This window comes from Sinocyclocheilus anshuiensis, unplaced genomic scaffold (assembly GCF_001515605.1).
Source record: "Sinocyclocheilus anshuiensis isolate Anshui unplaced genomic scaffold, SAMN03320099.WGS_v1.1 scaffold139, whole genome shotgun sequence".
Taxonomy (NCBI): domain Eukaryota; kingdom Metazoa; phylum Chordata; class Actinopteri; order Cypriniformes; family Cyprinidae; genus Sinocyclocheilus; species Sinocyclocheilus anshuiensis.
The window spans coordinates 308930-330430 of NW_015549566.1; the positions used below are offsets into that span (position 1 = coordinate 308930).

General features: G+C 37.8%; 1 protein-coding gene and 1 long non-coding RNA gene across 3 annotated transcripts; one reads left to right on the plus strand and one right to left on the minus strand.

Annotated features, from left to right (window-relative positions):
- The first annotated feature begins 2926 nt into the window (after positions 1 to 2926).
- On the plus strand, positions 2927 to 4709 carry LOC107657252 (uncharacterized). Its single transcript, XR_001630657.1, has 2 exons — positions 2927 to 3264; positions 3919 to 4709. It is a non-coding gene; the product is annotated as an uncharacterized LOC107657252 (long non-coding RNA).
- LOC107657251 (out at first protein homolog) lies at positions 4629 to 21495 on the minus strand. 2 transcript variants are annotated; one of them, XM_016445279.1, is made up of 5 exons: positions 21361 to 21495; positions 20883 to 21265; positions 8205 to 8339; positions 7713 to 7893; positions 4629 to 5328 (listed from the first exon to the last, which is right to left on the minus strand). In XM_016445279.1, the coding sequence occupies exons 2-5, from the start codon at positions 21111 to 21113 to the stop codon at positions 5060 to 5062; spliced, it is 816 nt and encodes a 271-aa protein (XP_016300765.1). In that variant the 5' UTR covers positions 21114 to 21265; positions 21361 to 21495; the 3' UTR covers positions 4629 to 5059. The 2 variants fall into 2 exon arrangements, with proteins under 2 accessions (XP_016300765.1, XP_016300764.1); XM_016445278.1 differs by having other exon boundaries at positions 20883 to 21495.
- Positions 21496 to 21501: the final 6 nt, after the last annotated feature.

Consider the following 21501-nt stretch of genomic DNA (forward strand, 5'->3'; position numbering starts at 1 on the left):
TTTCAGACCAATGAGCTTTGTAAAAATCGACGCGTTTCAGAAAGGCGGGGCATAGAGGAGAAACAATAATGTACAGTATGTGGACAATAATGTTTTTTTGAACCTTAAACCGCAGAAACACATTTCAAATACACAAAATAATGTTATTTTTAGCAACATCATATGACCCCTTTAAAGCAAAGTTGGGGTTGATCTCGACTTCACATGATTAAATTTGTCTTTGTTTTAATGTGATACAAAATATTTTTTGTCAGTGATAGAAACATGGTTTAAGCATGTTTAGTTTGAAAAAGTTTAATAATAAATAAGACACAGTGAGACAATATTTAAATAAATTAATAATAATAATAATGAGAAGAAATATTTATTTGCAACAACTGATTGAGTGCTGAATGCTGCACGCACGCGCAGCGTTGTCAAGGTAACGTTTGGTCGGTCATCCCTTTGCCAAGGGAGTTCCAAATGCTTATACTCTCTGCTCTGCCCTTCGAAGGGAGTAGGGCACAGGGATGCTCACTTCTGTTTGGAATTCGCCCTACGTTCTACGTTGACAGCGAACAACTTGACCCCGCCCACAAACACTTCATTCTACTGACGACTGCTTCTTCCTTTCTCGGGGGGTTCAACGTGGGATTCACAAAATGTTTGCTGTGGAAAATGGATTAGTATCCTGATTATTTGGATCAGCTGCTCCACTGAATCACAACCTGTAAGTATAATAAATAATAGAGGTTTACATTTTCTATAGAGCGTTCAAATACAGAACTATTGAAATAGACGTATCGTTTTCGAAAAGCGCTGTACGCCAGACCAATCACAACAGACTAGGCCATCTGACCAATCAGAGCAGAGTAGGCTCACGGAAAGGAGGGGTTTAGAGAGACTGAATCTTTCAACTGCTTCGAACGAATCGTTTGAGAATCGCTGGAAAATGAGGTGATATTAAATGCATATTTTGAGAAAACTAAAGCGTTTTTTGACCTTGCATGCATATAATCCTATTGTAGGAGACTCCCAAAACAATATTAGGAACCGTAAAATTTGCATAATAGGGGCACTTTAAAATTTTATTTATTCCTGAGATGGCAAAGCTGAATTTTTAGCATCATTACTCCAGTCTTCAGTGTCACATGATCCTTCAAAAATCATTCTAATATAGCCTACTGATTTGCTCAAGAAGCATCTCCAATTAGTGTATAACAATCATATTTAAAAACATGATAAAATGCGTACAGTTTTTATTAAGTGTTAAACATAGGTGGTTATACACCAAAACAGAATGTTGCAGCTCTGCACTCACATTTAAAAACAATTTTGCTTTTCTAACAGTAAAAAAGGAGACTTTTATAAAAGACACTTTGCTGAAGGAGCTTTTATTTAAAATTACTTCATATTATGCTCATATTCATTTTCATAGGAAAATAGCTTTGATACTTTATTCTTAACAGCATTATCCTTAAAAAGAATCAGTAAACACTGAATCACCAAGGCACTTGTATCCCAGACAATGGCTGTTGATTGGGGAGGTGTAATCTCAAACAACACTTTCAACATAACACTTAAAACTCTTTAAACAAAAGCCATTTGTAGGGACGTTCCAAACGAAAGTGAGCAACTGAATCCCTTCACGAAGGGCCCTTCCAGAAGTCCGTTAGCGAAGGGATTCAGGGAACATGCCATGGTCACTTCACGGAAGTGATTTCCGTTTGTGATCATGTGATCTTCAGTTAGGCGCTCCTGCGATGCATTTTAAGGCAAAGTTGGGGTTGATTTCGACTTCACATACAACGATTACATTTGTCTTTATTTTAATGTGATACAAAATATTTTTTGTCAGTAAGACACGTTTAGTTTGAAAAAGTTTAATAGTAAATAAGACACAGTGAGACAATATTTAAATAAATTAATAATAATAATAATGAGAAGAAATATTTATTTGCAACAACTGATTGAGTGCTGAATGCTGCACGCACGCGCAGCGTTGTCAAGGTAACGTTTGGTCGGTCATCCCTTTGCCAAGGGAGTTCCAAATGCTTATACTCTCTGCTCTGCCCTTCGAAGGGAGTAGGGCACAGGGATGCTCACTTCTGTTTGGAATTCGCCGTACGTTGGCAGCGAACAACTTGACCCCGCCCACAAACACTTCATTCTACTGACGACTGCTTCTTCCTTTCTCGGGGAGTTCAACGTGGGATTCACAAAATGTTTGCTGTGGAAAATGGATTAGTATCCTGATTATTTGGATCAGCTGCTCCACTGAATCACAACCTGTAAGTATAATAAATAATAGAGGTTTACATTTTCTATAGAGCGTTCAAATACAGAACTATTGAAATAGACGTATCGTTTTCGAAAAGCGCTGTACGCCAGACCAATCACAACAGACTAGGCCATCTGACCAATCAGAGCAGAGTAGGCTCACGGAAAGGAGGGGTTTAGAGAGACTGAATCTTTCAACTGCTTCGAACGAATCGTTTGAGAATCGCTGGAAAATGAGGTGATATTAAATGCATATTTTGAGAAAACTAAAGCGTTTTTTGACCTTGCATGCATATAATCCTATTGTAGGAGACTCCCAAAACAATATTAGGAACCGTAAAATTTGCATAATAGGGGCACTTTAAAATTTTATTTATTCCTGAGATGGCAAAGCTGAATTTTTAGCATCATTACTCCAGTCTTCAGTGTCACATGATCCTTCAAAAATCATTCTAATATAGCCTACTGATTTGCTCAAGAAGCATCTCCAATTAGTGTATAACAATCATATTTAAAAACATGATAAAATGCGTACAGTTTTTATTAAGTGTTAAACATAGGTGGTTATACACCAAAACAGAATGTTGCAGCTCTGCACTCACATTTAAAAACAATTTTGCTTTTCTAACAGTAAAAAAGGAGACTTTTATAAAAGACACTTTGCTGAAGGAGCTTTTATTTAAAATTACTTCATATTATGCTCATATTCATTTTCATAGGAAAATAGCTTTGATACTTTATTCTTAACAGCATTATCCTTAAAAAGAATCAGTAAACACTGAATCACCAAGGCACTTGTATCCCAGACAATGGCTGTTGATTGGGGAGGTGTAATCTCAAACAACACTTTCAACATAACACTTAAAACTCTTTAAACAAAAAAAAATTAATTAAATAAATCAGCATAAACATTTTAGTACCATGAACTACAATCGAGTCAACTGTGGCTTGTTAAACGTGAACATTCGCATAGTAAGAGAGGCGAGTCGTGAGTTGAAGGTGAATGTAGTGAAATGTAGAACAATAATACAGTTTCTCTTCTTCATGACTGAATGAAGTTCTTGGTGCTGTTGAATGAAGGTGATTTCTTCTAGGACATTTGATACCACACAATCCGTATTTGTGATGGTTTCACAGCTCTGCTGATGTTCTGAGGTCATACTGATAGGAGGAGCCTGAGTGACAGTAATGCTGCATAACCAGGAGATGGCAGTGTTGGATGCACAGTAGTGACAATCTAAGCAGGATTTCATCAGCCTGATGCCGTTCTCTGTATGATCTCTATCCCTCTGTTTTACCAGAACATACACTTACTTTGGTTTCCTCATGTCACTTTTGCAGTGTTGCCTGTTCCCAACTAATGAGAGTCCATACTTCAAACTAGGAGTTAATGATATTGATCCAACTGGTCCTTAAATTATACTGTTGTGCAATGGAATAAAGACAAGTCCATCCTTTTGTAAATTAAAACACATACACTCCCAAAGAATCCCAGCATTAAGACTTGAGGTGAGATCATTCACATGATTGAATCTGTCTGAATTAAATGCTGAATGACTCAATTAATAGCTTTTTATGTCTGTACCAATATTAATCAAAGCATGCGTACGTCCACCATGAACTTAATATAGTGCTTTGAATCTAACAGTCAAAATATAGGTAGTGAAATGTAGAACAATAATAGTTTCTCTTCTTCATGACTGAATGAAGTTCTTGGTCCTGTTGAATGAAGGTGATTTCTTCTAGGACATTTGATACCACACAATCCGTATTTGTGATGGTTTCACAGCTCTGCTGATGTTCTGAGGTCATACTGATAGGAGGAGCCTGAGTGACAGTAATGCTGCATAACCAGGAGATGGCAGTGTTGGATGCACAGTAGTGACAATCTAAGCAGGATTTCATCAGCCTGATGCCGTTCTCTGTATGATCTCTATCCCTCTGTTTTACCAGAACATACACTTACTTTGGTTTCCTCATGTCACTTTTGCAGTGTTGCCTGTTCCCAACTAATGAGAGTCCATACTTCAAACTAGGAGTTAATGATATTGATCCAACTGGTCCTTAAATTATACTGTTGTGCAATGGAATAAAGACAAGTCCATCCTTTTGTAAATTAAAACACATACACTCCCAAAGAATCCCAGCATTAAGACTTGAGGTGAGATCATTCACATGATTGAATCTGTCTGAATTAAATGCTGAATGACTCAATTAATAGCTTTTTATGTCTGTACCAATATTAATCAAAGCATGCGTACGTCCACCATGAACTTAATATAGTGCTTTGAATCTACCAGTCAAAATATAGAACTTAAAATAAAACTAAAAAAATAAGAGAGAAAAAAGGCATTTTCTCTGAACGTGTGCACTGTGCTTAAGTGTCTTCAATCATTTCCCACTGCAAAATAAATAATACCAGTTTCAGAAAAAAAAAAAAAAAAAAAAAACTGGCAACCTGACGAGATCCAGCTAATTTTAAGATTACATCTTGTTATATACTGACTAATTCACAGGTTGCTCGTCCCAAACTCACCTGGGTCTCAAGACTCGATAGATACGTATTCCACAGTGCTAGTAAGAGTAAGAAGAGTTTTAAAACTACTGACCAGCTCAAAGATATGGGCAACTGCTCTGGAGAAACAAAATTAGAGCACTAGCGCTGCTCAAATGATGCTCCATCCACACCCATCCAGCATCATTTCTGCTCTGTGCAGAAGGCATGAGTCTGAAGGCTTGGAGGTGAATGAAACTTGTGGAGAAGGTCACATTAAATATGTTTTTGCAGAAGCATGTGGATCTAGGTCTCTTCCTCCCATAGGCACAGCTGTTTGTGGGGTACGTAGTAAGTAAACTGGTAGCCTTTGCTGCAGCTCTTGATGCCGCATTTATATGGGCTGCCCCTGCCGGAGACATCCCTGTTGCGGCAGTACTTCAGCAGGCAGGGGTACCATTCCAGTCTGAGGTTGTAACTACACAAGCAAGGCTGCCACAGGTCCTTCACTGTCCCGCAGCTCTGCAGGCCTGGCACGTCCACTGCTTGAGGTTCGAACATGGAGCCCTCCACGCCTGAAGAATCGGAAAAATCATTTTAGTAAACGATCATCAAGCTTCAATCTATGTAGGTCAGTGAGGCGTTACAAATGCAGATGTGTTCCAATTAAAACAGTGATGCTTCTATACTGGGTCTAACTACATTAAATTGATGTGGAAATGAGTGGGATAAGGCTCAAACTTTTTTTTTATTGTTTTACTGTCGCCATGTCTACAATGATAGTTAAACATGATAATTCAAGCAAAGAGTCTTATTATATTATTTATTATTAGTATTTAACCCAATCAAAACATAAAATAAATTTAAAATGTTAATATTTTACAAATATAGCCTTAATATAGTTATTAATATCATTATTAATATCGTCTGCTCTATCATTATTAAAAATCACATTACTTTTTACAATAAAAATGTTATATATTTTATATGAAATATTGGTAACACTTTAGTATAGGGACCAATTCTCACAATTAACTAATTGCTTATTAGCATGCCTATTATTAACATATTGGTGGTTTATTAGCACTTATAAAGCACATATTCTGCATAACCATATTCTACATCCCTAATCCTACCTAATACCTAAACTTAACACACATACATACATACATACATATATATATATATATATATAATTAAAACAAACATTATTACACATTAAAATATATTTACATTATATTGGTTTCATCCTTTCTTGGCAACAAAACTTCGCAAAAATACAGAATTTAATCAATGTTTCATTTTTGTTGGTATCTTTAATTCACCATTAAAGCCTGATGTGTCAAATGACACATGATCTACATTTGCATTTATGCATTTTTTAAAATTATAATTAATTTACTTTTTACATATTTTGTCTAAAGGTTAAATGTGGAGTTCAAGTGGAAAAATAAGATTTGTCTGACTATTATTTCATACATCAGCCATGGTACGGTTCATATCACGGTTTTGGAGCTTCGGTTCGGTTCTGTTTGCTGTGGGGGTAGGGTTCATGGCTTGTCACCAGCAATGCTAAAGAACACCAAATTCACTTTTAACTTAATAATAATAATAACAATAATTGCTCTCTATTAGTTCTTGTCAATTGATGCATTAACAAATGAGATTTGAAAAATTGTTGCTTTGTAAAGTGTTAAAGTGTTAAAAGAAAATAAAATAGCGCCTGAATAATGCAAACAAGTCATTGAACAACATTACTTAGGCTACATATAAAAATGCATGTGCCGTGGATAAATTTAAATGGAATAGCTGGACAATAAGGAAATGATTTGAATCAAATATGTAATAACTCAATCTGACACTTGAGATTTGCAAGCTGTTTGAGAGGCGGCTGTGCGCGCTTTGGCTGAGAGTGCATTAAAGACTGTCTCTCAGAGAGTGTGCGAGTACTTTATGGGTTAAAATAGCTTGAATGTTTAAATTGGCATGACTTAAAATTACGTGCAAGTGACAATTCCATCAACTGTCCGAAACGCGCTAGTCTTGCGTGCACCTCGCTTGCAGAGCAAACTCAACGTGGATATTATGGATGTGAGGCCATTTGTGTATTTTCAGAGAGTGGGAGAAGACACAGTACCACTCAATCACTCACACTGTTTGTGAAATTCCGTCTCACAGAAAGTTTTAAAACGACTGATCTGCTCTGATAATCTGTTTGGATTCAACCTACATGCTATGCTGCATAAATCTCCTGCTTTATAATCGCGAAATCTGTGGGAATGTGTAGAATTATGCACAATGCCTGAAATCCCGCAGCGAAACACGCCAACTACACTCTAAAAATTCACCGCGTTTGATTATAATAGTGTTCTCATTATAATGTTATGTATATGACAGTCCCAGTCATAGTTATTAATATTCTGCAGTGTTGTTTGTGTTGCTTATGCTGTGCGCTGAAGAGATAATCACCGTAGCAGGCCTACAATGAAGTGCTTTACTGCAGCATAAAACCAAATGCATCTTACATGATATAAATAATAAATACACGATATACCTATAAACAAAATATTGCAACTTACAGTTCCACAAAAGGCTGAGAGTGGCTGCACAAGCAACTGTGCTAGTCATGAAGATATAGCCTATATGACAGATTTGTTCTGCACATGTTGCTCTTAAATGGTACTTTCCCTTTCAAAGTGATTCAAGCAATTCAAAGCCATAATGGCTGCATTTGAAGTGTCTCAGCAGGGGGCGGGGTAAGCCAACAGAGTATCGTGGTAAGCTATTAGAGTACCGCGGTACGTACCGTGGGCGGTGTATCGTGGTTTTTCAGTTCGGTTTGAATATCGTTACACCCCTACTATAGAGGGTTAAGATGTGAAGTGCACTATGTCAGCGATATATTTAAGCATGCTGGGTTTGGTAGGGTGTAATTAAGGGACGCAGTAAGCATGCTTGCCTCTGTCCAGCCAGTGTCTGACATCAGCCTCACGCGTGTACACAGCCTCCAGGGCGACGTTGCACATGTTGTGGATGTGGGTGCTCAGCTGCCACGTCCGTGTCAAATTGACTGCTACGTCCATGCTCAGCATCTCCGTGCTTCTCTTCTCTTCCGCTGTGCGGATGGCCAGGGGATTTTTCTGTAAAATAAAAAGGAAGATTTTAGTATTAGTCCTGTCGTTCTTTAAAGCTAGATGTTTCCAGTCTTTTCTCACACCTTTCACTCATAATCACACATCTAAGACCTTGGCCGCCCTTCCAGGAACTACTCATCAAAGGCCTTTTACAGCCTTGTTCTTCTGAGATGTCCCATTTAAAACATCACACTCCTACGCGACACAGTTAACTCATGAGCTCAACTCTAACACCCAGCATCTGCTTGTTTTCACCCCATTGACTTCTCCCTGCCCTGTCATCAGCCACCGAGGGAGCCTGGGAGCAATGGACTGACCTGTCGGAGTCTGGCCATGGACTCGCTGGGGATGATCTCATTGTGGTTGAGCCGTGTAATGAAGCAGAGCGCCTGGTACTGGCTCTGCCCTCTCTCCAGTTCCCCCAGGATCAGCGCCCGGAAGATCTTCACATCCTGAGAAGAAAAACATGCAGTCATCCATTAATTGCGCCACTCCTTAAGAAACACACAAGCGGTCAAAAGTGTGTAATTACAATTTTTTTTAATGTTTTTGAAATAAGCTTTCATTTGATCAAAAATACAGTAAAAGCAGTACTAAAATTACCATTAACATTTTAAAATATAATTTATTCAGTGTCACATAATAGTAAAAACAGTCAATTGTGATTTGAAAACAGTTTTTGCTGCTTAATATTGTTGTGGAAACTGTCATGTGTTTTTCCTCAGGATTCTTTAATGAACAAAGTTCAATTAATTATAGAATTATAATATATAATTAAGTCTCGACTGTCACTTTTGATAATTAATATCAAAACTGTCACTTTTGATTGTTAATAATAAGAAATGTTATAGACTGGAGTAATGGCTACTGAAAATTCAATTTTGCCATTAGAAAATAATTATTTAAAACTGTAATTATATTTCACAATAATTCAGTTTTTACTGTATTTAATTACTAAACAAATGCAGCATTTGTGAGCAAAAGAGACTTTTCAAAAACATTTTAAAAAATCTTTTTCACTGCTAGTCTGTTATATAACAACTACAAATACTGACGTAGTTGAGTTGGAGACTCGTATGGCATCAAATGCCAATCAATTTTATTAATTTTGGCTCCTAAATTCTTGCTTTTTAGCATTTGAAAGTCAGCCGCCAACCTTCAAGTTTACAGTCAGACCCTCATTAGAAGATTTTATAGCGTTCCAGCCCAGAACAACAGTGAGACACTGTATATTTCAGTACATCATTAAGTTGCTGTTAGCAACCAGACCAGATATCTGGCAGTGCCCCTGTGCCTATAAAGACTTCCATGTAAAGGCATTATGGGAAACTCCAGAGAGGAGAGCAAGGCCGCAGTCCTGTCTAACCATTCATCAGTTTCTCCTTGCTCTGGCATCCCCATGACTCTGCCAGAAGAAGACACACACATTCTCCTCACTCCCTCCTCCTCCTCTCTTGTTTTTCACAGTAAGGCCTCAAGCACTGAGCCGACAGAAGGGAGCAAGCTTTCAGGAGGTTTTCTCAGACAATCAAAATAAACAAGCCCAAGCTGTCTTTGTTTGCTCTGGAGCTCTCATCTCATTCTCTTTCTAGAATCTTCCATCTGGTTTCCAGAGTTCGTCAACCCCCAAACTCATGGAGCAGCAGTCTCAACTGAGCCCGTGGCACATAGACAGCCAAGAATCATTCACCTCCACTAACATTCTATTTGAATGACAATTATCTTATTTGTAAAGTTTTCCCTCAGGATGTAAATTCAGTTCTGCAGACAAACTTTGTGATTGCTATCCAATCCAAATTAAACGTGTCTGTTTTTCTTGTACAAACTTGGCAAAAATTTGAGAACATATTTCCTGCTTTTCTGTGGAGGACTAGGAATGGTATTTAAAAATAAAATAATGACATTAATTATCAATGTATTAGTTAAAAAAATATATAAATAAAGCACTTTATAAATACTTTACAAATAAATATGAAAACATTTGTAGTCAGTAAGATTTTTTAAGAAAAAAAAAGTATACTTTTGAAGACGTTCAAATAACTGTTCTTTTGAACTAACTTTTCATCTTTTTATCAATAATCCTAAAAAAAAAGTTTCCAGCACAACAATTTTCAAAAGGTAGTTAAATGTAACAAATAATAAACTGATATTTTTAATGCAACATTTAAACTGTATTTCTTTATCCATTTTAGATTTGTCTATCAAGTTAAAATGCCATTGGACAGTTCACAAAAATGTTAAATTTAGGACATTTTTCCTCATCCTCTGCACCTGTCTTGTGTGGAGTGCCCCAGGGATCCATTTTGGGACCTTTACTGTTCCCTTTATATGCTTCCCTTGGCCCACATTTTTCAAAAATACAGTATCTCATATCATTGTTACGTGGATGATTCTCAGTTTTATCTACCAGTAAGGCTTGATACTGCGGTGTCATTTGATGTATTATTGAAATGTGTACATGATATTGAGACATGGATGTCTAATAATTTCCTGCAGTTAAATGAGGATAAAACTGAGGTTTTAATATTAGGTTGTCCTGCACACTCGTCTCCTGCTTTGGAAGCTCAGTTAGGTCCACTTTCAATTAACGTACGCAAACAAATAAAAAACCTTGGAGTGATTTTTGACTCTTATCTATTTTTTGATAAACAAATTAGTGCTGTTATTAGAGCAAGTTTTTTCCATTTGAGATCTATTGCAAGGTTGAAGCATCTTCTTTCAAGGAAGGATATGGAAGTTGTGATTCATGCACTTGTTACATCTCGATTGGATTATTGTAACTCTCTTTATTCTGGTCTTCCTCAATCTTCATTTTCACGATTGCAAGCTGTTCAAAATGCTGCGGCAAGACTTTTGACTGGGTCTAAAAGAGGGATCACATTTCCCCTGTTTTATCATCCCTTCATTGGCTTCCCATTAAATTCAGGTTTGTTTATAAGTCATTGTCTGGTTGTGCAATTATATCTCTGAACTTCTTGTGCCATATTGTCCTGCTAGGGCACTTAGATCTTCAAGTCACTTGCTTCCAACTGTGCCACGGTATCGGTACAAATCAAAGGGTGATCGGGCTTTTTCTGTGGTTGGCCCCAAGCTTTGGAATGGTCTCCCCTATCATGTGAGATCTGCTCCTTCTCTGGACATTTTTAAGTCTAGACTTAAATCTTATTTTTACTCTTTAGCCTTTGTATGCATGTAGTTGTTGTTTTTATTAGTAGATTTGTTTGTACACTGTACAGCACTTTGCATCAATTTATATTGTGTTTAAATGTGCTCTATAAATAAATGTTGTTGTTGTTGTTGTTCAATTTATTTGAAAGTATCTTAAGTATCTTATTTTATTAAGCAGATTTTTCATTCCTGACCAGATAGGAATGTTTGTGATTCTAGATATTATACACTACCATTCAATAGTTGGGGTCTGTAAGATTAATACTTTAATTCAGCAAGGATACATTATCTCGATCTGAAAACTGACAGTAAAGACATTTATAATGTTACAAACTAGGGCTGCACGATTAATCGCATGCGATATTTAACGCGCATCTTATCAGTAAAGCCGGTTCTGTAATCAGCGGTAAATCTCCATCACCTGCGTGCTTTCACATTGAGCAGCATTAACTACACAGAGCCGTTGTTCACTGACGAGCTGAACGTTCATATTCGTTCATATTCGCGCGATTTTTTGCGCTGCTCATCAGTGAACAACGGCTCTGTGTAGTTAATGCTGCTCAATGTGAAAGCCCGCAGGTGATGGAGATTTACGCTGATTACAGAACCGGCTTTCTGACAAGATGCGCATTAAATATCGCATGCGATTAATCGTGCAGCCCTATTACAAACTTATATATGTTTCTATTTCAAATCAATGCTATTGTTTCTATTCAAAGAATTTATAGAAAAATTTGTTTTCAACATAATAATAGAAAATGTTATCGACTTTGATAATAACAGAAAATGTTTATTTTAAATATTAATAATATTTCACAATATTACTTTTTCCTTTAAAAAACTTATTTGACTTTTGAACGGTAGTGTATTTTCACAATGCTACACCTAATTTATTTTGTCCTTTGTCAAATCTTTATCACAAATTAATACTTTTTTTGGGAAAAGTAACAGTACGTGGTTCAAATACTACCTACTAGCATCTCTTATTTGTGTTCACAATAGCCGCTACAAAATGAAAACGTAGCAAGTGCACAGACCCCAATCAATGAATCAGTCCATGAAATAACAGGCATGCTATGTTAATAAATGTAACTCAAAACTATAGTGCTAATGAAGAACTGTTCTGCATGGAAGCTCTTTCGAGGAGGAAGCAGCAGGAAGGTAATTAGACTGACGGAGGAGGCAGACCTGGTGGAATTACCGCATGGGTGACAGAACAATCAGCAAACACAAGAGGGGGGGAGTGAGCAGGCCATTGTTATTTTAAGCTCCGGCACTAGAAGGACCTCCCAGCCGGCAGGCAGACGGTTTGGTTTGAGAAGGGGGCGTTGGTGGGGGAACTGCTCTAGGCACTCAGTTTAATTACAGGGAAGTGTTGGCCGCACTGCTTTGCAAACACCTTGATGACAACAGGGAGAAACCCTGCAAACAATGAATCGCCTGAGATTTTGAACGCGATTTTGTGTAGCTTGTCAGTGATCTACCGCTCCATCTGAAAGCACGTGCTGGAGATTTACTACTAATCACAGAACCGGCTTTACTGACGAGATGAGCATGAAAATCACATTCGATTTTTTTTGCACAGCCCTACTGCAAACTGACACTGCACAGGTAGACAACTCCCATCTGCTGACACGAGTCGACCTGATATCAGTAGCTCAATCATTGATTTCGCTTTACAACTCCCATTTATCTTCATTGCTTGGCAATTTCCTCTTTCCATATCTGTGGTAAGTATCTCTTTCGCTTTCCTCCAGGCAGGGTCCTGTTACAAATCTCTGTTTGACCCCCTCCATGCAGGAACATGTTTAAGCCAGGTTAGCGAGTAAATACTTCAATCAGCTTGATCCTCAGCTCAGTTTTTCATTCGTTCACCCACCTTGAGCAGGTCCACCAAATGCCCAGATTAGAGACTAAACATGCATCTTGGTGCTGAAAAGTTTATTTTGACAGTCCTGAAGAAATATATGCCATCTCTGAAGTCAAAGCAAACGTTAGCTTCTGCTCCTGGTCCTTCTTCCTGCTACAGCATCACGGCGTGTTTGTTTGGACTTTGCTGATGTCTGACAGTGGCACTCTCACAAAGCGTGGCACTCTCACAAAGCTTGGCACTGCTTTCACTGTCAGTTCCAAATGTTGCTTACGCCATAAAATTCATGTCAGATATAAAATGTTGATTTATTATCAAGCACAATAAAGTCTAGATGAAAGGTTGCAGCACCAAAGATATATCCATGCAATTAAAGTCAGTGGAGCCCAAAACAGAATTGGTTCCCTTTGACTTGCATTGTAAGGGTGAAAAAAATCAGGTCTCTTTTACTCAGCAGTGCTGCATTTATTTGATCAAAAACACCGTAAACACAATAATATTTTTTGAAATATTACAATTTAAAATAATTGTTTCTATTTGACTATAAAAAAATTATTAATTTTTTGATGGTAAAGCTGAATTTTCAGCAGTCGTTACTTCAGTCTTCACCAGTGTCACGTGATCCTTCAGAAATCATTATGAATATGCTGATTTAGTTCTTATTATTACCAGTGCTGAGAACAGCTTTTGCTGCTTAATATTTTTTTTTCAAACTGATATACTTTTATATCAGAGAACAGCATTTATTTGTAATAGACATATTTGTAACATTATAAACGGCTTTACTGTCACTTTTTCACTATCACTCTAAATTGTAATGTAGAATTTGAATTTAACTTTTGATCAATATGATCAGAAGCCTCAGTGAGCATAAGATACTTATTTAAAAAAAAATAATAAAAAAATAAATATAGATATATATATAAAATATATCAATTATTTTTCCAAACTTTTGAGAGTTGATATAACAAACCAAGTGCACACAACAAGCACATAAGCCTTCCTAAGGATTGTTGCTTTATTTTGTGCTAAAGTTTTGGAACTTGTATCTAAGTGATTGTTGTTTGGATCTGAATTAATGATAGTTCATGTAAGACTAGCCTTCCAACTTCATGTTTCTTTGCGTCTCTTAAACACAAAACACCCTCTCAATTCATCTCTAGAGACGGTACTTTTCAGTGACATTGATGAATGATTGTATAAACCATGTCAATTAAATGCTTTTTGTTGTTCCACATTAAAGATGTTTGTTTTATGTTTGCAAGTGCTGCTTTCTATTGTAACAACTGGCATGAATAATGTCTACCCAAGAGGCCTTATGTAGAATTGCTTAAGATGCCTTTTTGCAATATAATACACATTGTCATCAAAAAACTTTGTACTGCACAACAAATTCACCAATTACACAACAGAAATAAGAAAAAAATGTTGTGCAAAACTGTTCAAAATTTCACATTACATGCATTATTAACATCTGCATTGCCATATTCAAAATGTGGTTTAACTACAGACAGATCTGTGGATGAATTTGATTAGATGAAGGAATAAAGATCCTTTTCAAATTCCCACCACAATTACCCCAAGGCCCAAAACATGCATATGTGTATGTGAATGCAAAACGTCACGTCATACTGTACATACATTTTTCAAAATATCATCTTTCATGTTCCACAGAAGAAAAAATGTCATACAGGTTTGGAACGACATGAAGGTGAGTAAAGAGTGACAATTTTCATTTTCGGGTGAACTATTCCTTCAAGCTAAGTCACTAGACTGAGTCAGAATGCAGGTCTCCATGCTTTGAAATTTCCCTTGTGAAACAAAATTCCAGACTGGCAAGACTTTAAAGAATCGACGGTTATGGTGATTTACATATAACCAAACACCCAGAGCAGTTAAAGGTAACTGGGGGAAAGATGCAAGATTAATACAAACAAATAACAAGGCATGCAGACATGATCCAGAAGTATCAGGTATGCAAACTGTTTATTGTAAACGTGGTTCTTTTTTAAGAAAAAGTTACAGAATCACTATCGTCTAGAATTTCACTTTAACTGGATTAGGGCTCCTTCTGTGACAGCAGAGATGTTTAATAGGTTTTCTAAGAAGGCTGGTGAAAAGACACAGGTGCATGCTAGCATTTAACCTTTCGCTCTGATGAACAGCAACCTCGGACAAAAGACAGAGCGTGGGAGAAATGCTTGAGTTGTGCTTAAATACAAGAGGAATCTGAGGTCTTACACACCTAAAAACAAAAACATATCATGTATTGCAATAATAAAAGGCAACCTGTTTTGGTAACATCTTAAAGTAGATTTCCTCTGAATATGATACCAAAAGCAAACAGCATGGCAAAAATAGAGGCACTTGGCTCTCCATGGTAATGGAAGACCATCCATTGCGTCCACTGGGCTGTCTACATGTGACCTTTGACTCCCATTTGGCATGTGGCTAACTTGAGCTCTTGCAGGACGGCAGGGACGTCTTTACCCTGTTACAGCTGTCTGATTGTGCTTCACAGTCACTGATATATGCTCATCTGCACTAGGCAGGATCGTGGTAGTACCTCCTATGGGCTGTTAACTCCTTCCACAACCATCTCATTACTAACAAAACATCTTGATTTGGTACAAAGGCTCATGTGTTCAATAACATATCAAGATCTTAAACCTGATGCCTCTTTACAACCGTTATGCCACATACCAAGCCAAAGGTATTGCACAAGACCTGGAGGGAGACGTCAGCGCGTGGGAGAAGAAAAGACAAGACCCTTACGCACCAGGGAGGATTCATGCTGTTCTTGTGTGATCTAAAAGGGGAAGTACATCTCATTTCCGTGAAGATATGCCTCATCAAGAAAACAAAAATGTAACCCTGAAATGCCTTTCAACGGGAAGTTGGACTCAGCGAGAACTGATGTAACCCAAGGCTTGATTCATAAAGCAATGAATCAAACAGATCAGAGGTTATTTATTCTCTCATGGCTGTTAAGACATGTCGCTTTGGATGGGCTTTAAGGAAATAGCTAATCCTCAATAATGATAAAGCATGTTTAACAATGAAAACTAATTCCGGCTATATAGTGAATGAATTATGAGTAGTAAAATGCTCTTCAAACACCTTCAGGGTGCAAAAGCACACTCACCAAGCTCCTAAGCAAATAAAAACTAGATTTGGCAAGTAAATAAAAATTAAGTTACAAGGCAGCTGCCCAGTAACGTTATTAGGAACTACGATTGACCCTTCGCAGGGAGTTTGACTTACAGGCAATCTGACCAATCATAACACCGAATCTGCCATTTTGTCTGGCAAGTGGCAAACAGATCATAAAGGAGAGTAGATTAACTTCGGTGGACTTAAACTTGAAAATGGACTGTACTGACATCTTTCCACGGTTGAAATAAAATTATGTTCATTCATGTTTATTTCATGCTGTTAAGTAAATAGGAAAAGATGATCGGTTCACGTGCCGCTTGAACTGAAGCACTACAGTGATCTGTCACTTAAAAAAAAAAAAGACAATATTTGAAAGCTGAGACTTTGTTTCATACTACGTAACCTGCTCTGTCTTGTCTGTCGGTGTGTTGTCAGTGTCCTCTTTGCTCCTCAATGTATTATTCACTTCGTGAGAACATGATGTGTGGTGTGAGAGCGGCATGGCTTGTCGGACCTAGCAACAGTAATGAACAGCGTTGTTCTGTGTCAGCCACACCACACGGATACGTTGTTTTCGTTCAAATCAAAGCACAAACAACGTAGAAAAAGTATCTGTGTGGCGCAGCTGACACAGAACAGCATACGCTGATTGCGTTCAGTGGATACTCTCCAAAATGGCGCTAGGGTGATGCGGAGAAGACGAATTGTTGAATAAAGTCTTTTTTTTTTTTTTTTTTTTGCGCTCAAAAATAATTCTCGTAGCTTCGTAAAATTATGGTTGAACCCCTGATGTCACATGGATTATTTTACCAATCTCCTTGCTACGTTTCTGGACGTTGATCGTGGTAGTACCCTTGCTGTCTATGGGAGGGTCAGAGAGCTGTCAGAATGCATCAAAAATATCTTAATTTGTGTTCCGAAGATGAACGGAGGTCTTACGGGTTTGGAACGACATGAGGGTGAGTAATTAATGACAGAATATTCTAGGGCTGTGCAATTAATCGCATGCGATTGTCATGCGTATCTCGTCAGTGAAGCCGGTTCCGTGATTGGTAGTAAATCGCCATCACCTGCTTTCAGATGGAGCGGCATTTAATACACAGAGTCATAGTTCACTGACAGGCTAGGCGATATCGCGTTCATAATCGAATGCGATTCATCTGCGATTATGAACGCGATATTGCCTAATTGTTAGTGAACTATGGCTCTGTGTAGTGAATGTCGCTCAATCTGAAAGCAGGTGATGGAGATTTACTACTAATCACGGGACCGGCTTTACTGAGGAGATGCACATGCCAATCGCATGCGATTAATTGCACGGCCCTAGAATATTCATTTTTGGGTGAACTATCCCTTTAAGCCACCAAAACGAAAATATGAGGAAAAAAAAATCACAATGCACAATTACTACAAATATATGACACTGGAAAAAAATTTGTAAATCTGTGTATCCTTCATATCTGCAAATCCAGTGACTGAGGAAGAAACTACCATATCGACTGTATGCTGCTAAGGTACAATGAAAGCAATCTTTAGCAATCAAACTGCCATTTTCTTGTGAATATTTATGAAACGTGAAGACAGTCCATTTGAGTTCACACAGGGATTTTTTGAAGCAATTTGTGCTCTGCAATCAAGAGTTTTACCAAACTGCAACACACATGAATTAGGACTGCTGAGCTTGGAAGTTTAAGAAAAGTATGATTAAAAATCAGCATATTTCAGGTGCTCACTGCTCAAACGTGCTCTGGATCAACTGACTTGAACCGTTCAAAGCACTTTCCATAACAGTGTGTGCCACACTCTCAGTGGGTAAAGGAGGCCTCTTCCCACTCACCAGCATTCAAAGGGTCAACATCTGCCTTATTCTGCCTTGAATAAAGACATCAGCTTGTAGTCAAGGGGCTGCCAGAGATGGCCTGCCTGTTGCCGACACACTTGCAGATGAAAATCTGAATTGAACCTGTATTTATCTGAAACTATAGTTAGAGAAAACGCACACTGTTTTGCGTATTCCAAGCAGCCTATTTTGCATGGTGAAAACCAAATTTACAAGTGATCTTAAAGGCAAATTGTGCCATTTCTGCATTCTGACACAAATCACCTTTAAATCCAGCACTTGGCAATGCAATATTTATACTTGACCAGTCATGCAATTTCTTAGTTCCTTTACTGTAATGTAAAACAGCAAAGTCTACACAACGGGTGTGGTCTGTCATTCATCTTGACATAAATCTTTTAAACATCCATTTGTGTCATAATGCTTCATGAGAAAGGCTGTGTGGTGTGTGGTTAAGGTCACATCCATCTCACATGACTCTGTGGGACATTTTGAAACAGGTTAGACTGGGCAGGTTCACACACCTGGATAGCATCCAAACACACTGCATGCTGATTGAAAAACTAGGACATAAAAGACAGACAAGTTCCCACAAGTGACAAAACGACAAACTGAAATGTGAAAATGCCACTGAACTTATGATGGGTTTCTCATACCAGAGCCAACGCAACATGTCTTGCCACAAGCAACAGTAAATGATTGCCCTAAAGCTGAATCTAATATAATGAAGTTTCCATCTAGCCCAAAAGTTACGTGCCGATAACATTTCAAAGCAAAGAGGAGGGTTGGACTGTGTCCAAGCAGGTCACAGATATCCCAATAGGGAGATAAGCATAAAAGCAGACCGCTCTGCTCCTCAGTGGCAGCAGATGCGAGCTGAGATGAATTCATCTTCACCGCTGCCTATGATGCTGATGGGCAGAGGCAGAGCGCTGAGTAACAGAATACCACTAGAAAAACAACGGAACAGTTAAAGAGAACAGCTTAAGTCAGAGATGAAAGATTCATATTCACACATAATATCTCTTCCACCGCTGGATTGTGATCAGTTACTGGAATTCCTTCAGCCCCGAAACAGAGCCGAAGCAGACCAAACGGTCAAAGAATCTCATACAGCCCACACTTTTTCCACACAGACTGGAAAAAGGCTAGTGTTACTAAGAAGATATACCTGTTTTTTATAGTATGAAAATGTAAATGTATGAAAATGTATGCAAAAAAAACAAACAAATTTTTCCTTCTAGATATGCATGATGTTCCAATCTCATCTGATTTCCATTGAAACTGGAACTGAACGGTGACAAAACATCATGCTGCTATATAATTTGTGAGGAGATAACTGTATTGTTGTATTAAAAACAATACTGTCCTGTATTAAAAAGGAGGAAAACCTTTCTCCATTCTTGAATGTACCCCTTTAATGATGCCATGTTAAAAGTTAGAATAACAATATATAAAAATCCTTGGCTGAATCTGGTCTAAAATATGCCATGGTTGGCATTTCATTCCATAGTAACAGAAAACTAGTATTTTCTGATGTGAGGAAATCACAGGCAGCTTTCACTTTGATAAACGAAAGATAAATTAAGAGCTGTGCTGCGCCAGATCTATCATCAAATGCTTATGTAAAAGAAATGAGAAGAAACGATAATAAAAGAAATATACTACAGCTTTGGAGATCAAATCCAGAGGGTTCACTTAGCACCTGATTAAGCAGATGCCAACAAAACCATACTTTGTTCAGTAATATTTCTAATGAATGAATATTTGTCTTCCTCCATCCCCGTTAGAGCCTTTGCAGTGCAGCATGCAGTAAATCCAGCTGGAAGTCATCGTTAATTCAACTTTCCATAAATCCCTGAGATACAGGGAAAACTCAAGATGAGAAACACATGTGAGAAAAATGGAGACAGGCTTGCCAGTGGAACCGATAAAAAGAGGAAAGGAAAAGTTCAAGCCTTCCCAAATGTGATCCAAAGCCCCACACTGACCACGACTGTGCAGGATCAGGGGACGCGAGAGGGCAGAGGGCTGCTGACGTGACTGAACTGAGACGGATGAGAGCAGTGACAGTGCCACAGCTAATCCTGATGGTATGATCACCAGTGAAAGAATGTGACCTCAGGTCAGAAGTTCAGCGCTAATGTGGATGATTTAGAACAAATACACTGATTATAATGGTATAAGGAAGGAAAAGTAACCACTTCTCAAATGACAAGTTTAATCACCAATATGTGAGGCTTTATCACTGCAGATGATCTGGTAAATTAAAAAAATGATTTAGTAGAGCTAAAACATAGGTAAAATGAAATGTAGGTAAAAACATCCAAATCACATGGGTTTTGAGAAGAAACATCGAATGCATTGTACTTTGCTACAGTATCAGCCAAGTGAATAATTAAATATAATAAAAAAACAAGCAAATGTTTTATGAAACTCACATTTACAACTTCCGATTCTTAATTTCATTTTAAGACAATTTTTAGATCATTTTATATCATCTTAAAATGCAGAATATGCTACATTTACATTGCATATTTTGTTTGCCAAATTTGTCTGAAAGTAACAGAGCAATTAAGTATAATACAGTGCAAGTCAACTAAATAAATATAAATGTAACTGTATGTAAAAAGTTCAAAGGTTTTGTGAAATTCCAAAATACATCCATAACTTTTAATTTAAGAGTGTTTTAAGATAATTCAGTTATATGCAAAATAAATATTCTGAAAGTAATAGAGCATCTGTCCTTTAGATGTTTCTTTATATGAAATGCAATAACACTTAGAACTGTTTAAGTGTAAAACGAAAAAATTAAATGCATGAATTGACATCCAGACCTAATCAACAAATTTTTTTTTTTTAAAGTCAAGAAATATATTGTAACACACTTCTGTGACATCATGTGACAATCAGATTAAACAACCACAAATATTCATCCTGGCCACACAATTTTCAACTTACCTGCTTGAAATCGGCCACAAAAGTTATAAGAGTCCCATCTCCCTGTTTAAACTCCACAGTGATGGAGTCTTTCTCACTGTCCGCCTCCAGAAGCTCATCTGTGATCTGTCCATCGGCCAAACGAACCCTTACCTTCAGCTCAGAAGCAGACCCGAGAGTTACTGACACCGTCAGCAGCCAAAGCAAAACAGTTAACCGAACTGAACCCGGTGAAATCCACCTCGCAAACATTCCAGACAATCCGAAAACTCAAAGTGCGAGCTCAGAAGGACAATCCACCGGAATAACAGTCGCTGATGCGGTTCGACTCATTCCTCAAGACTCTTCACATAGATCTCCTCAAAACATCACACTTTCACAACTTCATCCATATTTTTTGGAAGCTGGATATACAAAAGAATTCATAACGTCTTTTAAAACAGGTCTAGAGACTTTTCACGTTTGGTAAATAAACATTTAGGAGAGCCGCGTCACGCACGGATCAATCTGGTGTTTGCACTCGTCTCGCGCCTCTCATTGAGGGAGCTTTGATTCGGGAGCTTCTGCAGACTCGCGGTCATTCAGTACAGAGCGCTTCAAGCTGACTTCAATCTTACTTTCTGTTTTTCTCCTCTCTCTC